Source organism: Epinephelus moara, chromosome 17, assembly GCF_006386435.1.
Source record: "Epinephelus moara isolate mb chromosome 17, YSFRI_EMoa_1.0, whole genome shotgun sequence".
NCBI classification, from domain to species: Eukaryota; Metazoa; Chordata; class Actinopteri; order Perciformes; family Serranidae; genus Epinephelus; species Epinephelus moara.
Genome location: NC_065522.1, coordinates 19,609,395 through 19,627,731, shown reverse-complemented (window position 1 = coordinate 19,627,731; position 18,337 = coordinate 19,609,395). Strand labels below are relative to the sequence as shown.

The following is an 18,337-nucleotide window of genomic DNA, read 5'->3' as shown; positions in this document are numbered from 1 at the left end:
TACGACATCTATTGCACGTCTGTCCGTCCTGGAAGAGGGATCCCTCCTCAGTTGCTCTTCCTGAGGTTTCTACCGTTTTTTTCCCCCGTTAAAGGGGTTTTTTTGGGGAGTTTTTCCTTATCCGCTGCGAGGGTCATAAGGACAGAGGGATGTCGTATGCTGTAAAGCCCTGTGAGGCAAATTGTGATTTGTGATATTGGGCTTTATAAATAAAACTGATTGATTGATTGATTGATTGATTGATTGATAAAACCAGCACCCCACAACGTTTTTATGTATGTATTAATTTATTTATTCTTACGAAATTTTAAGTCTCTCCTTAAAACCCATCATTTATATATAAAAGCAATTTATTAATGTCTTTTGGTGTGTTTCTCTTTTTTTTTGTCTTAATATCATATTTTTATCTTATCTAACTCTGGTGATTTTTTTTTCTTTTTGCTTTTTTCTGATTTTACTTATGTGTAATCCTATGTATCCTTATGTGGTATTATGTGGTCACTTTTCTAGCCTGGATCCTAATATATGATTTTTGCAGCTATTTTAGTAAAAGTGAAATGAAATGAGGGTTCAAGAGTTTTCAAGAGTGCCACTTGGAATAAAATTCAAGACCAGTTTTATCATAAACAAAATGGAGAGAAAAAGTGAATTATTTATTATTTTGAGATCTATGAAAAATAATTGAAAAAAAATCATAAAATCCATCGTCCCATGTCTTAGCATTTGTAAGATATTTGAAAGATTGATTTGAGACATTTTAATACCAATTAAGGTACCAATTTTTATTTTTTATTTTTTTTTTACCCCTTCTCTCTGCCCTCCCACAGATAGTGACGGCCAAATGAAGCATCATGAACCACTTTCTTTATTTTCTGACCCCACCAGATGGTGCTCTTGTTTTAAAGATAAAGGCTGAAGGACTGGCAATGAAGTGTGCTTTCAAACCTTTGTTGAACAGACAGCGCCATCTGGTGGCTTCAGAAAATAAAGACAGTGGTTCATGAGGCCTCATTTGGCCATCACTACCCATAGACCACATCTAACTGGAGTTAAATTATGCACACTTGTGTTTTTCATTTTTTCAAAAGGACAGCAGACAACTGTGCACATTTCAACAGGCTTTATTATTATTATATATTTATTATTTCATTTTGGCCCCTCACAACGTCACTCGTATCAAAATAAAAATCAACTTTTAACATTCAAATATCCCAGGCCTAACATAGCAATTTTTTTTTTATTAAAGTGCAAAATTCTTCATCACCTGAAACTGATATTTCGAGAATAATGTATGAACTGTGCATAGGAACTTTCTTTTTTAACAAATGCATTAACTGCTTTTGAAGCACAACTATGAAAAGCAAAGACATCCTATAATCTATATAGACTGTTATTAACACATTGCATTTTTTTTTCTAATGTCATGCCAAGCAAACAAAAAATTTTTTGAAGCATCTACGCACACACACGGACGCACATCCTTACTCTTTGGCTTGCAATGTTAAACTGTAGCATGAATGAAACAATCACAACAATCCACACACGCAGGACTCATTCAAGTAGTAACTGGTAGTGATGGCCAAATGAAGCCTCATGAACCACTTTCTTTATTTTCTGACCCCACCACATGGCACTCTTGGTGTAAAGATGAAGGCTGAAGGACTTGCTATGAAGTGTGCTTTCAAACTTTTGTTGAACAAACAGCGCCATCTAGTGGCTTCAGAAAATAAAGACAGTGGTTCATGAGGCTTCATTTGGCTATCAATACTACTAACTACCCTTACGTGTTTGCTCTCCTTCAGGTCAAATACGTCGGCCTGTTTACAAGGATACAGATCAAAAGGCTTTCTACGGTGATGGAAAACTGGGAAACTCAAGGAATTCAAACTTTTTATATATATATATATATATATATATATCTATGCTTGGAAAATTCAAGGATCCTAGTTTCAGAAGCTCTCTCTGCCCAGCACCTGTTATATCAAAAGTTCAGGTGACCAGGTGAAAGTTCTCTTAACAAATTAGATCAAAGCTAATCTTGTCCTATATTTCGTAAAATCTTGAACAAAGTGGTAGAAAACCCGGCACGGCAGACATGCAGAGGGTTTGCTAAATTCTCATTGAGGTTGTTTGAGTCCTTCCAGCCACATTCTGTCATCATACATTCACATTTGTGTGTTTACATATACAGCAAACGTCTTCTACTATAAAGCACCTTAAGTTCAGCAGTATGTAACACAGGTTTAGCATGAGATTCACACTGGCAGATTCTCAGTGCAGTTAGTTTTTAATCCAGCTGAATCGAAGCTCTGTTATCATCCAGTGTGTCGTCTTACAATATTTCATGAGGGTCTGAGGCAAAATGTGGTAGCTGCTCGGGTCCTGAACTGTACGTGAGACATTCAAAGAGAAGGTGAGTGCAACACTAAAACAGATGTTACAACCTCAACATCTGTCGCACCCACCTGCAGTTAAAGATCAAATCCAAAGTGCTTCAATAGGTGTAAAAATATACGTATACAAATCCTGGACTGGGTTAAACTCCTCTCTCTTCCTCGTCCTCCTCCTCTCCATCCTCGTCCTCTTCATCATCCTCCTCTTCACCCTCTTCCTCGTCTTCCTCCCCTGGGCTGTAAAGGTCGTCGGCCAACTCACTCTGGTCATGTCCGTCCTCGTCCTCGTCCTCTTCATCTTCCTCCTCCTCCCCCTCGCTTCTCATTTCCTCCACGCTGCTGTCATCGAGGTCATCGTCGTCGTCGTCGTCCTCATCCACGGCCTCTTCTTCGTTCTCCTCCTGGTCCTCCTCCTCCTCAAGATCCGACATATGACCTGATGGGTGGACAGAATTTTAAAAAACCTGTTTGAAAATGGTAGTTTTATAGGTGTCTATAATTTCATTTATTTCATTTTATGAGGGCAGACTAAATAACAGAAACACCTCTGTATAATGCAATACTATTACACAGCACCACAAACTGCACTAAGTAACCAAAAGGGTGAATCAACAGCTCTCTGAAATAGTTTCAACAAAAACTAACCATTATAACATCAGCTAGTCAACTCAAAGCTAGGGCAGGAAGTTTTCTAGAATTTCTAGCTTTCTAGAAAACTAGAATTTTAAAACACACTCTCCTCCTACAGCTCTCCTCTCTCTGCAGTGATGGCCAAATGAGGCCTCATGAACCACTGTTTTTATTTTCTGGCGCCACCAGATGGCGCTGTCTGTTCAACAAAGGTTTGAAAGCACACTTCATTGCAAGTCCTTCAGCCTTTATCTTTAAACCAAGAGGGGGCATCTGGTGGGGTCAGAAAATAAAGAAAGTGGTTCATGAGGCTTCATTTGGCCATCACTATCTCTCTGTCCTAAGCCCCTCCCACCAGATGAGTCACAGGCTTGAGCAGTATTGCAGTATACCTGCGTATTTAGAAGTCCCAAAGGTATGATTTTCAATACCGTGAAAAAAAGATGCTCCTCTTTGTATTACACTGATGGTAAATGCACCTGCATTTGTATAGCGCCTTTCTAGTCATCTGGTGACCACTCAAAGCGCTTTTTACACTACAAGTCACGTTCACCCATTCACACACACATTCATACACTGGTGGCCATACAAGGTGCCACCTGCTACTCAGTTTTAACACACTCACACACAGATGGAACAGCCATCAGGAGCAATTTGGGGTTCAGTATCTTGCTCAAGGATACTTCGACATGCAGCCTTGAGGAGCCCGGGATCAAACCGCTGATCTTTAGATTGGTGGATGACCCGCTCTACCTCTGCGAGGTACACACAGCCGCCACTGATATGGAGATGCTGTATAGACCCCTTTACTGTTAGTAAACAGTGTGACAGTTTTTGGTGGGCGGGGCTTAGCTGGAAGCAAAACAGTTCTCCAATTTGTTTTGCTATTGAAGCTAACGTTAGCTAATGTGCTAAAAAGTTAGTGTTACAGAGAAATCCAATATTCCTCTTAATACCTCCCCAGTTTCTGATGAGGTGAACATGATAACCCTTAATACACATAACGATTTTTAACCCTACAACAGGAAATACTTTTTCCCTAACCTGATATGAAGTGTGCGCTGCATTTTTGATGATGGCCTCCGTCCAGTCCTTTCATCTTATCGCATTTAACCATAGTTCTCTTTGTTTTTGTTGACGGGCAGTGGCGGCTGGTATGTGATGAAATTTAAGTTTTGAGCCATGACTCCTTCTATTCTGGCTCCCAATAACACAACAAGACAACATTTTAAGACTCCTATGTAGCCTACAGCCCTGTGGTGGACAGGCCTGTTTTACCTCCAGCTAACAAACTGATGTCATTGTGATGTCAGCCCTAAAAGGGTCTATTGGAGCGATGTACTGTAGTGCAGGTGTAACAGGCAGCTGAGCTGAGACAGATGACAGCAACGAGTGGTGGGGATAACGTTACAGGACAAGTAAAAAATAAAAATGTCTTGCCCCTGTTTGGGAGTTTTGCCACACATAACTTTATCTTGACTTCTTCCAACGACAAAAGCAGTTTATTCGCCACATGATTGTCTTCAGAACTTCATCTCCAGTCAGCCCACTGATGTGTCGGTATCGACCTTGGCAACAAGCGTCAGGGGGCCCTCCAGTATGAGGAGAGCTTATTTTCTATCCATTTATTATTCTATGGGCCGTAAGTATTTAAACCCATCAAGTCCAAGTCAGCTTATTGCATGTTAGAAACAGCATTGTAGGCAACATTTTTTCACTTTACACAAATATCATCATATACCGTATACCCTACTAAGAAGGTATAAAAAAAATAGATACCGCCCAATTCTAACTAGTCATTCGTTTCAGTCTCAAATATAGCAGCAATTCTTTAAGAGTTACCGTCCTGCTTTCTTTGCAGACTTGTGGGCCTGTAAAGTCTTTTGAGATAGCTACATAAACAAGAACTTGAATGAGCCGCAGCTGTGAGCCTTTGGCTCCAGTTAGCACAAGGCTAAACTATCAACATTTTTCTCCATCTCTGAAACACTTCACCAATATTGACATGTTTTATTTTGTTCATTGTCAGACTCTCCTCTAGACTCTCTTTTTGGTAAGTCTGTCTTTCTTTTTGGGGTTGCTTTGCAGTGCAGGCAGCTGCTGCCAATGCTAGGAGAGCAAATTTCTCAGCAGGATTCTCCGCCATTGAATCAGGCTTTCACCAAAGGGACGTGCACGAGCGTCTGCATTTATAGAACAGCCAATAGCAACACTCTCTCTCTGAAATGACCTGTGATTGCCCAAAGTCTACCGTCACAGGCCGGATTTTCTAAAGCCTGCAAACAGAGCCGAGAGGAGGTGCAAAGTCTAGTCCTCTCTCAGAACACTTAAATTACAATATGCTCAAAGTTGACTATTTAAGTTCTGCCCAATGACACCAAAAAAATCTCGCCTATCCCAGCTTTAATAGACTGGCCCATAAACTAAGTGTATGATTATAATTGTAAACTGTAAAATGAAAGCTCCTTACACAGGGTATTAATGACAGCAACAATTTGGCACGGTAGTTCCTCCTCAACGAACTTCCTCATTTCTTCCTCCATCATCACTCCAAGAACCTCCGTCTCCATGTCGACGTATTCGGGGTAGAACATGTTTTTCCGTAGCTGCCTACGGCACCTAAAACACATACATCATGGATCAAGGATCAAGGCTTTTTTTAAATTTAATTGGACTCCATTTTTATTTTCTTTCCATCTAATAATCTACATACATGTCAAAACAAATATAGAGCTGCAACAATTAGTCGATTAATCAATTAGTCTATCAACAGAAAATTAATCTGCAACTATTTTGATGATTGATTCCTTGATTTAGTCTTATTTTAAACAAAAATGCCAAACGTATGCAGGTTACAGCTTCTCAAATGTCAGGATTTGATATCATTTGTGATGTATGACAGTAAACTGACTATCTATGGGTTTCGGACTGTTGGACAAATAACACAAGCAACTGAAATAAATCACACTGAGCTGTGGAAAAGCGATTAATCTATCAAGAAAATGATCAGCAGATTAATCAATTATGAAAAAGAAAAGTTAGTTGTAGCCCTGACTAAATGTAAAAGCAGAACTTACTGTTTTCCTGTTGTCTTGTACGCCTGAAAGAGGAGCAAAAACAGAAGTTTGGAAACATAAATCACACACAAAGTAGATAATTATAAAAATTAATCAAGGTACAGAGGTAATTTATTTGTGCAGCGCCATGAATAAGGAGCCATTTTTTGTTTTTGTAAGTATTAAAAAAATGTAGCTGTCATAGTTTTATTCACTGCTGGCTGTAAAGCTGAGCTACAGTGTTTTTGTATACTTTGGAAAAAGGTTGGCGGTGATGTAAGGTGTGTGTGATTTCCGTTTAATTGGCCAAAAGTGTTAAGTGATCGTCTGACCTCGATGAAGCGGAAAGGGTCGTTTTCCTGCATGAGGCTCTCAATGCCGCAGCGGACCTCCTGGAGGCGGGTCTTGTCCTGACAGATCCTGAAGATGTTCTTCTGAATCGCCGGCCCGTTGGTGTCGCAGTGAGTGCGCGAGCACTCCCGCAACCTGGTCACGAAGCGGAGTACTTTGGCCTTCATCTCCTCCCCCAGCCTGTTCAAGCACTGCTCGGAGTCGTCCATAAACTTCTAGATGAGGGATGCCATGAGGAGGAGAAGAGGAAGAACACTGGATGTGATCAGGATGAAGTCATCTTTTATTGTTGGCTTGATTTCAGTTTTGAGCGTCAAACACTTCTGTTGATCTTTTTAAATGCACCATTTTATGGTGGAAATGTCTTTTATTTATGTAAAGAGGCAGCAGGTGACAATCTAAAAACATAATGGAATATAATGTAGTGAGGCCCTCAGTCATTCTGTATTGCTGTCAAATATTTACTCTCCTGTAGATTTTCTCATGTAATGTCATCTCTGCTGAGTCAACACACACATACACACAGTTTACTCTTCTATTGTCATTTGTGTCTTTTGTTCAGGGGAGTTATCGGCACCTATTCACATCAATGATAAACTAATTTAATTTATTCATAAACCCCTGGACTTTAAGAGCTCATGTTTCAGTGAGATTTCTGCTCATATTCAGAACTTTCTGCACCTTCAACACAAATCTAATCTAATTTAATTGGGACACCTCCCACTGTCATCCCTCATTACCCTTATAATTAAAAGGTTAAATAAGTGTTACCCTAGCACAGTTTTACATTTAATTTTTCAATGTATCCTTACAGCTCTTGATCCTTACAGCATCAAGAGCAAACACACAGCTACTGTGCTGGTGCTGTCCATGGTGCTGAAAAGGTTGATGAAATGACTACAGGATGTTTTGTTTGCAAGGAATATAAACAAAAACAACAGAAGCATTTAATAAGCTTGAACCAACATACTGAGTACATAATGTGTGAGGATTAACTGTGTTTCTTGGTCTTACATCGCTGTAAATTGATTATATGGTAGTTTTGGACTGATGGTTGGACAAAACCAACAGACTTGATAACATCAGTTTAGGCATTAGGATATTGAAATGGTCATTTTTCATTGTTTTCTGATGGTTTATAAACCAAATAATTAGTACTCAAGACAATAATCTGCGGATTACTTGAGAATGAAGTAATTGTTAGTTGCAGCCATAATCTACATTCAGATACTGCACATAGCTTCCATGTCGCACTGAACATACATTACAGTACATTACAAACTGTAATGTAATCACTGTAATTACTTCAAACATTGATCACAAAAACATTACAAGATCAAACACAAGTTGTGGGAGTTTCAGGTGATAAAACAAATGGTCAAATATTCAACTGTTTAAAAATTTACTAGCCCTGTTTAACGTCTAATGTGCGTCATCGTACCTTGTTCTGTCTCTCTTTCTCCTTCTGCTCCTGGAGTTTTTTCTCCGCCATGCTGAACTTCCTTTCAACCCTGTACAGCTGCTTATCCAGCGTGCCCTGGTGAACACAATGAGGAAGGAAGTGCTCAGTGCTCATGATGTCACAATAGACTTTAAGGTTTTAAATATTCCAAAACACATATCTCTCAGAGTGGTGGTTGGAGGTGTGATTGATCACTGCTGTGCCAATGTCAGTGCCAATTATAATGGCTTTCAAAAGTCATGTTTCAGCCGAAACCCATTGAAATATCTTGTCTCTACATTTGTTTTGTTTTTCCCTTGTTTTCAACAGCATAACAGCTGCAGTGCATCCAGAGTGGAATACCAAAATACAAAAACCTGCATGTCGTCCATTTTTATACTCCCCACCTCCCCACCCCTGGGAAAAAAAAGGTTGTACAAAACTAAAACAAACCAAAAATGAACCTGTAGAGCCACCCAGCGTACATCTTATTTTCTCCAACTGTAGAAAACTCATAAGATCACCAGACCACTGGACATGTCTGCTTCCACTTCATAAGTATAAGGTGTCTAACAATTAAGGAGGCAAAGAACATAGCATTCCAATAGTGTCTAGGAAGAGGTATGTTCTCTGGTACTACTCTGAAAAATTGAGCATAGCGTTAGTTATCAGTGTTGGCCTACTGCCTTAGGCTTTCCATGTAGGCGCATGGAAGGGTAGGGAGGTTTGCCTTTCTGCCTCAGGCTTTCCTCATTTGCACATGGAAGGGCAGAGAGGCCCCAGAACAGAGCCGTACCACCAAATATTATACTGCAAATGGAAATAAAGTTTTCTTTGACAAAAGTGGTCCTGACTGAACTGCAATTAGTGAGGAAGGGGGAACTTTGACTCCTAAAAAAAAAAAAAAGTATTATACGTTGATGTCCAGTAGTTATTAAGATTTGGACAAGTCCAGAAAGTATGAATGAGGGATCCTGTTACTGTTCTGCATCTGTTGCATAAGGGATCTGTCCCTGGATAAATCTTGGCTAACTTTTCTTTGGATTGATGAAGGCGGTGCAAGACCTTAAACTGTAGGAGGCCATGTGTGGAGCAAATTAAGGAGGAATTAGCTCTTTGAAGAATGGACTGCCAATCGCAATCTGTGATTTTGGAAGCCAAATCATCCTCCCACTGGGATCTAATATTATTTGTTTAGTATTTTTCGGGACATTTTATGCCTTTTGTTGAAGAGCTGTCAGTATTATCATTACATTATTTTAACATGGACCCAATGTTGCTCAAGTTTACTCTGTGATTCTGTTGGATTTCAGTTCCCCCCAAAAATAAGAATAATTCAATAATTAAAATGTCTATTTAGTCAATGTCCCCAAAGTGTTGCATGACCAGGGAGAAAACTGTTGGAACTAGAGATGCACAATATATATTGGGCCGATAATGGAAAATTTTTATAATTATTATTATTATTCCGATAATTTAAATTATAGCCGAAAAATAGCGCAGATAATACGAAGCCATACTGCTTATACTGATTTAACACAGGCAGCATCTACACACCCGACACAGTGGGTGACAGCACCTTTAAACTTGGTTAGCGAGCCGCCAATTAACACAGAGAAAAGGGACAACAACAACTGCAGCACGCCGTCTAGAGGGCAAAACATGTCGCGGTGTGGACGTCTTTCACAGTTCCAGAGGAAGACAACAGGATTGCAACGAGGGTCTGATCTCCAACCGCCTGACACAGGTTAGACACAGGGCTGGAGGATCGTCTCCACAGTGTTAGCATGAGCTAATTAGCAGCAGCGGCTTACATCCAACACCGAGCTTTTAAAAGGCTCGACTCTGTTGTTAAATTTACTAATAACTGTACACATGTGATGCTACAGCTAGCCATTATTTGTATCGTTCGCTGGCAACCCAGTCTGGAGTACGTCTCTCTCTCTGGCCGCTTTGTCTGAGTCGAGTGTTAGTGTGTGAGATGAATCAATAGCGCATCCCTATTCTACTTGGTACTTGTAGGCCAATGACAATATAAAAATTTCAAACACCAGATGTAACGCGGACCTGCCAATGTTCATATGAGTCAGCTGTCAGTGTTTGCCTCTGTTGGGAGAGACTCCACTCTGCAGTGTAGTTTATACACTTCACTGATACACCAGAGAATTACTCAGTAACACTGGGCTTCATCATCTCCCTCTTTCTGACCGTTAACTATACATTTAATACTGATTAAAGTCATTTTACTTTCACATCCTTGTATTTATTATGTTCATCTGTAGTGTAGGGTTATAGGAGGGGCAGGATACCCCAGAAAATCTCCCTCTTTTTCACAAACAGCGGTTTGTTTAATCCAGCAGAAACATGTGGAGGATCTTTCATTATTATCCATCTGGGAACCAACAAAAGAAAAAAAATGGGCAATTTTAAAAGCATACTGCCTTACTGCTGAAATTGAAAATAATATTATATACTAAGTTAAACTGAAAAGGTCACTGATTATTGGTCATTTCTGTGTGACGCCACTTCTACAATATGTTAAATTCAACAGGTTTCTGGACTGAACATCCAGCGCACTGACCTGGAAGCCTCTCAACTGCACACTCTGTTCAGGAGAATGGAAGCACAGGAAGTGGATTTAACTCTGCTATAGAAACACCCCAAAGTCATATGACTCTGTCATTCATTCACGCACAGCCATACAGACACTACAACAACAGCAACTGACAGCATTCATTCGTCAGGATTCCAGACTCGTCACAAGACTTTGTGTGAGCAAAACAATCAAGAGGTGGTGAAGCCGAATGGCGCAGGCTACAAAACACAGAGCTCCTGCAGTTATTTCTGAATACAATGCTCCTACATGCTGAAAATATCATTATTTATTTTAAAAGAGGGATTTTGTGTTGTTTAATTAATTACAACCACAAATATGACTATGAGGGATGTTAAGCGGGATTCAGAAACTGATAATGGGACCGACAAATCCCAACTTGTGCTTTCTGAGTAATTCAAAAACCTTTAACGACGTGAGTTTCCTAAATTATTTACCATAATACTACTAATACTAATAAAAGTAATATTACAGAAAGTTGTCGGGATGTCTCGATCAGGTTTTTCTGCATCTGATCCAAGTGATGCAATATTGAGTATCTTCCAGTACTTTATCCCAGTCTGATACTTGTATTTTCCCAGATAATACAGCTGCACACTGCTCACTTCAAGTGCTTTAAAATTCAAATCAATCCAATGTAGCCTATTCCTAAAATATGAATAGCTCTGAAATGCATTACGAAAAAAGTCCCTGCATCAAAGCTGCCCCTTAATGTTTCTTTACTTACATATTTTACAAAATTAAGTATAAAATAACAAACCCTCTCTTTAATGCTGTGTCTCAAGAGAATTTATCTGTCCCTTTAAGAGATTATTCCACAGTGTTATTTGCTTCAGTGGAGCCTCTGCCTGAGCTATGTGAACAAATGGCATTTCAGAGTCGTCTATACATCTTTTGAGCAGATTAGGCTATATTAATAATAAATTACTCTAGTTGGCTTTTTGAGTGCGGGGCTTTTGCTGCATTTGCAGTGACGGGGTGAGTGTGGTTGTTGTAAGCTCAGCTCATTCATTCATTCATTTTCCGTAGCCGCTTATCCTTTTAGGGGTCACAGAGGGGCTGGAGCCTATCCCAGCTGACATTGGGTGAGAGGCAGGGTACACCCTGGACAGGTCACCAGACTATCACAGGGCTGACACATAGAGAAAGACAACTATTCACGCTCACATTCACACCAGAGTCACCAATTAACCTGCATGTCTTTGGACTGTGGGAGGAAGCCGGAGTATCCCGAGAAAACCCACGCTGGCATGGGGAGAACATGCAAACTCCACACAGGAGACAGCTTGTGTAAAACAAAGCCGATCCCAACCAATAAAAAATGCCTTAATTGTCCCCGACACCAATCCTTGAGATAAGATGAGGACATCCCTAAAAACGTGTACCTTGAGATCTTTCATCGTGTTCTTCAGGGTCTTGATTGTGTGTCCCGAGTGTCCTCCTTCTATGGTGCAGGCGTTGCACACGCATATCTTGTCATCCATGCAGTAATATCTGGAGTTGCGTATAAAATAAAAACAGGACTCAGATCAACCTTGTATGTAACAGATCTTTTTGAAATGCAGTATTGCACTCGCTAATGAATATTGTTTCATTCATCCAGTTGTTTGCTGCCAAACAGGTGGATGGTTGTTGGCAGTAACAGTAGTTTAAAACTTTGTGGCACTGAGGAAAAACAAATGTCACTCCAAGATGAAATACCCCCCTTTTTCATGATATCACTAACACAGAAATATGTGAGTGCACGTGGCTCCTACCTGTATATCTCATCATGATCCGGGCACTTCCTCTTCCAGAAGTCGTTCATCGGTTCTGTCAGTGGATGCTCGCGGAACGCCGGCAGTTCCAGATGTGGCTTCACATGCTCCTGGCACATCGACACCTCACACTTCAGGCACGTCTTGACCGCAAACATCGACGACACAGCAGCAGCAGCGGTGGTGGCGGCGGCGGCGGCAGCAGCTTCCTGCTTGTCACCCTCTTCCTGAGAAACAGAGGCAGGGGAAGACCCTTCCCCAACCGCACTGACGCCTGATGCCTCGGCGGCGACTGAGGGGCAGTAGTCACATGGAACAGCTGACACACCCCTGGCTTGCTGCGCTGACAGAGATGTTGACAGCAGTTCTCTGGACTTTAGAGCTGTAGCAGCAGCAGTGGTCGCTCTGCGCCGGTGACGGTAGTCGTCCGCAATATTGGCTAGTTTGAAGTTTTTCTGAAAGTTGGTGCCGCACCGGTGGCTGTCGCGGCACTCCGGGCAGCGGAAGCGACCTCGATCCGCTTGCCGCTTTAGGCGGTCCAGGCAGGTCTTGCAGAAGTTGTGGCCACATGGAAGCAAGTGGGGGTCGCGGTACAAGTCCAGGCACACCGGGCAGGTGAGCTCCTCTTGCAGGACACTGGACTGCTCTGACTGTGCCGAGGCCATGTCAGTATTCAAACTGTGAGGTCGGGTGTAGGTGGTGGGAGGTTGAAAGGTGTTGAAATGGAAAGAAGTGAAAAAAGGGGATGAGGGAGTGGTGGGGATTCGAGATAAGATGGTTAAGATGAAAACAGAGATGGAGGTGGGTAGAAAAGGGAGAGGAGAGTGTAACTGGAGAAACAGAGAGGCAGAGCAGGTGGAGAGGGAGAGGGAAAGGCAGCTGCAGGTTTCCTGATGTAGAACTTCACCACTTGTAGATGTCAGGTTGCTGAAAGATTAAGTGATGAGAGTATCAATTCAGCAATTAGTTGACAACAGTTTTTATTTGACATTCTGAAGTGAGTTAAATATTATTTTGAACACTGATTAAAGGAGCAGTGTGCAGGATTTACTCGCATCTAAAAAGGTGAGGACTGATGACATCTGCAGCTAGCTGAAACTTCTCCAGTGTGTCAAGGAGTAACTCGTGGTTGGAATTCCTTCAGTGTTCATTGTTTAGGAGGCTTTTACCAGAGGCCAAATTTTTCGAGGGGTCTCTTCCTCTCCAAAAGTAATGAACCAGGTGATTACAACTGATATAAACTCCGAATTAAACAGTTTCAAGTTATAATTCAGTGTTCCTCCTGTTAATGTGTGCTCGCCTTTTTCCTCTGGTAACTTTGTAAATGTTCGAGGTTCGAACTGCTGATTTTCGGATCAGTAGACGAGACGCTCTACCTCCCAAGTCACAGCTGTCCCAACTTAAGATCCACACGTTCAGGAGGTTTTAAGCAGAAGCTAAATTATCCACACAGGTCTCTTGCTCTCCAAAACAAACGGACGGATTCGAGAAGCTGGAAACAGCAAATGATTGGTACTCATACTTAACAAAAATATCAGAAACGTTGGTGATATATTTTTGTGGTTTCAGGCCTGAATGAAAACAAGCTTTAGCTGCATCCATGCTACCTTATTTATATGATTAAAGCTAAAACATGACTTAATTAATTGCTTAGACTGTAGGTGTTCAACAGGGGTGTCTGTAAGGGTCCTTAAAGTTAAGTCAAGGGGGCCACCAAATTATTGTTAGATAACTTTTCAAAGTACTATAAGATTTTCTAAATACAGATATGCCTGAAAATGCACATTAACAGGAATCCAACATATTATTTGCAAAGATGCACTGGCCTATATGTAAAAGAAAACGTTTAATTTATAGTACAAAACTTTGATGATAGGCAAACTGTTCCTGATGAATCCATGATGTATGGACACATGAATATGCCAATTATTATTTTAATAGCTCAGTGTTGTATGCACCAATATAAAGGTATGTTTATACATGGCACTTTAGCCCTTACACATTAATGTAGGCCAAGTTTAATATGCAACTCAATTTTATATATGTAATAGGGGTCCCTGTTCAGTTTGTCTTTGAGCTGAGGGGTCCTTTGCCTGAAAAATGTTTAAGACCTCTGGCTTAGGCAATTAAACAAGCAATTTGAATACACTACCTGGGGCTTTGGGGACGTATAAGTGCCATCAATCAGTATTTATAGACTTTTTAATCACAAAATAATCAACTGATTAAGTGAGACTATGGTCTGCAAATGGCTTTATAATGACAACTGTTAGCTGCAGCTGTAAATGTGCTCAGGCCTTTAGTAACCAAGTAAACGTCCTTATTTCGACCTTTTTGTGAGAACATATGAAACTACTTTGCCCGCCAACATCACCACTTCCTTCTACATGAATGTTCCTTAATATAAATATAGAAATGAAACCAAAACACAGTGTGACTTCAGGCCTTGAGACAACCTCCAAAACGGGGTCTGTTGCTGCTCAGTTAAGCTTATTGTACACAGCCTGCTCAAAGGCTATGACCTCAAGACAACGTGGAAACCTGCCAACCTGCCCTGTGCTGTTTACATGAGACACAACGTGGTGTCCCAGTCAGTCTGCTGCTGTGGTTCCCAGTGCTTCACCTGTCAGAGACTGAGACATGACACACAGGCCTGTGAAGCTGCTCTGGAAACCGTTACCCCTTATTCACACCTACCGCTTATTTAGCATGTTACCTCTGGTGCTAGCTACATTAGTAGTAGGTTAACGGGTCAACTGACAATTAGCTGACTTGCCTCCCTGTTAGCTCTTCTAATCTCCCCCTGGCTGAGTTGCTGGGATGGTGATGAGCTAACTTAAAGCAAACCACGACACACAGACAGACTGTTAGCGCTGCTTACCTTTAATAGGCGTCCCAACGTGTTGTCTTGGTACAAAACTGACACTGGTTTCCAGAGCTGTAGCCGTTACAAGCTATCTGTACCACAAACGATGAGGCTAACGTCTCAAATCTCGAAGCCGCTGTGCACCTGTCGTTCTGGGGCTAACATGTTACCGTGAAGACCCGGTAGCGCTGCTTGCTTTTTTGTTTTTTGGTCCCACGAACAGGCCGGTTTGTTTGTAGAGAGTCCGAGGAAACCGTCCAGTCACCGGGCATTTAGCTCCTCATCTGGAGTTTTCGGCATCTGACACAAAAGGGACGGGTCGACACACACCTGTGCGACGGACAAACGGACTACTGGCTAACTGAAGCTGGGCAGCTTGATGCGGGGGAAATGCTGCCTTCAGGGCTCCTCGGAAATTCCGATGTTACACGATGTTAACCGTTGACGAATGAGGGCGCTGTTACATGAGCGCTGTCAAGTTGGTGTTATTATTATTATTCAGTTTTTAACAGTGGTGGAAGTAGTATTTAGATCAAAGCACAAGACACTGAATGAAACACACAGTTGTCTACTTTAATAATCCTTTTTTGGTTGTTGCGTTTGTGAAATGCAGCAGTGGACACTGAATGTGACATCTATGCACTATGCATGTCATCACTCTAGCATGTTTCTGATTGAAGGACTAAGAGCTGTTGCAGCCACCCCCTACTAATACAGCAATATTAACACGATCCATTATATGCAGAAGTTCTGCATGAAAAATTCTACTTAATAAAAAGCACTGCCTCCCTGTGACTGATATATTATTTTAATAATATATCATGTTTGGACATTATCTGTGGTGTCCCCCAGGGGTCAGTTTTCGGCCCTAAATTGTTCATCTTACTATATCTTATCTTACTAGCTCACTATATCTTACTGACGACAACTCTGTCTGTGGGTGTGTGTGTGTCTGTTCCACGTTTTTCTCCTCACTGACTTGGTCAATCCATGTGAAATTTGGCACAGTGGTAGAGGGTCATGGGAGGATGCGAATGAAGCAATATTTCATCAATTGGCCAAAGGGGGGCGCTATAGCAACTGACTGAAATTGCAAACTTTGAATGGGCAATTTAACTCTAATTGGCAACTGGGTGGCGCTATAACAACAGAAAAATGCTTAAAAATGGCTAAAATGCGACCGATCGCTGTGGCTCCCCCTGTGGACCAATGTTGTTGATTGTTTTTTCTAATTTTTGGTATGACTAAGTCATGGTATGGTATGCTGTACATAATCACGGAAACTGTCAGTGTGTCATTCTGTCAGTCAGTCATTCTGTCTGTCCCACGTTTTTCTACTCACTGACGTGGTCAATCTATCTGAAACTGCACATAGTCATTGAGGATTGGCATAGAAGGTGACAAAGCTACCAATGGGTATGGACTGGTGTTTCTGATTTATGGAGTAAGAGCTGTTGCAGCCTTCCCCTACTAATACAGCAATATTCACCCTTTCATGCATGAATTTTTATGACCTCAGTCAATATTTTTTTTTCTTGAGTGTTTTATTCCTCTTTAGGCATGAAAAGGTCAATTATGAAGTTAATTTTTTTAAACCTGCATTTTTTTAAAGTTTTCCACATGTCCACTCAGTTGGACAGCATGCATTTAAGTTTTCAACTGAAGAAATACAGACCAGTTAAAAAATTATATATATATCATGTGAAACTATTAAAAAAATATATGTTTAAACTAGTGTGTTCACATATTTTAACATGTTCATATACTGTTCAATGCCTGTGCAAAGGTGCTGAACTTTGCTCCTGATTCCTAATCATCTCCCCTCTCTTTCTACTCCTCCCTCCTGTACCTACCTTCCCCCTCCGTCTTTCAGCTCCATCCTCTTCACTCCTGACCCCCTACCCACCTCCTCCTAGTGATCTATATCATTTTTTTTTTCGGTGAACATTCTCTGGAAAAATAACAAAGATACTGTCAAAATATTGTTTCTGTTACAGTTACATTCTAATAAGATATATTAATTGATTTGCAGCTCAGAAAATCACTGCAAATAAGGTATTTTCAAGAACAAGGTTGCAGTAATAGTATTAATTGTTGTTGAAATATAGCCAGTGATGCGTGACATCCAGTTTAGTGGACAGATGATTAATTGTAGTTTCCTCACAGCATAAAATTAATAGTTGGAAAATTTATTAACAGTATTACTCCTTTGATGTTACTTGATACTGGCAGATTTTTTTTTATTTACCAGGGTACTGGCAAGATATTCTTAAGCTGCGCAACATTTCTTGCTTTCCGTCGGCCATCTTGGTTTTGAGAGATTGATTGATTGATTGATTGATTGATTGATTGATTGACTATAGTGCATGAAAGGGTTAACATGATCCATTATATGTAAAAGTCCTGCATGAAAAATTCTACCTAATACAAAGCACTGCCTCCCTGTGACTGATATATTATTTTAAGTGATACTATTAGAGTGCTAATCCAGATGCATCAATCTGTGAGCAGCGTTTGACTGTTGTATAGTTGTTATGGTTGAGGTGAAGTTAGTTACTTCAGTGCTTCCCTAACAAGGAGTCGACCACCTATAAAGGGTCACAACATAGATCTGAGGAAGTAGTGGAAGAAGTACTCTGATATTTTACTTACTATGAAGTACAACTACTCCATTACAAATTAAGTCCCACATTCAAAAACCTACTGAAGTTAAAGTACGAAAGTATTGGCAGTAAAATATACTTCTCCTACCAAAAATAAAATGACCTATTATGCACTAGATTAATGTCTAGGTGTCGCCGATGTTGCACCTGGTAAAGGTTTTGTATGATATTACTATTATATAATACACATTATGTATATTATTGTGCCCAAATCCAAATAAATCCTATGATTATGTCAAGTTCAAAATATTTCAATACCTTAAAAATACTTTGGTTATTACTACTCAACAGTCAGTGCACTTCAGCTGTAGTCAACCTCTTCAAAAACTCACATAAAAGGCAAATCGCACTGCAAGTTTTTTTTTTTGTTTTTTTTTTAATTTATAGCCAAAACAACATGCATTTATCATTTCAAGTGGCATTTTCATGTTCCTTTAAAACTTCCTTTATTAAAATACATACATAATATATCAAAATGAAAGAAATACTTTTCCCACCAACATTATTACACTAAAACACCAAAGTAAGGAACTTAATACACATCTTACATACAGATTTATCTTTCT

At 40.4% G+C, this 18,337-nt stretch overlaps 1 protein-coding gene across 1 annotated transcript; it reads right to left on the bottom strand.

Annotated features, from left to right (window-relative positions):
• Window positions 1–1,109: 1,109 nt before the first annotated feature.
• Window positions 1,110–15,488, bottom strand: zgc:92594 (uncharacterized protein LOC436996 homolog). Its single transcript, XM_050067779.1, has 8 exons — window positions 15,124–15,488; window positions 12,243–13,169; window positions 11,871–11,979; window positions 7,872–7,967; window positions 6,412–6,645; window positions 6,101–6,123; window positions 5,494–5,642; window positions 1,110–2,829 (listed from the first exon to the last, which is right to left on the bottom strand). The coding sequence occupies exons 2-8, from the start codon at window positions 12,905–12,907 to the stop codon at window positions 2,537–2,539; spliced, it is 1,569 nt and encodes a 522-aa protein (XP_049923736.1). The 5' UTR covers window positions 12,908–13,169; window positions 15,124–15,488; the 3' UTR covers window positions 1,110–2,536.
• Window positions 15,489–18,337: the final 2,849 nt, after the last annotated feature.

Bases quoted from the DNA above. Each gene is read 5' to 3' on its own strand.
- zgc:92594 (XM_050067779.1), bottom strand. From the start codon at position 12,907: ATGGCCTCGGCACAGTCAGAGCAGTCCAGTGTCCTGCAAGAGGAGCTC. The intron at 6,646-7,871 runs GTACGATGACGC...TCCCTCATCTAG, and splicing joins AGAAAGAGAGACAGAACAAG to AAGTTTATGGACGACTCCGA. The intron at 5,643-6,100 runs GTAAGTTCTGCT...TATGTGTTTTAG, and splicing joins TACAAGACAACAGGAAAACA to GTGCCGTAGGCAGCTACGGA.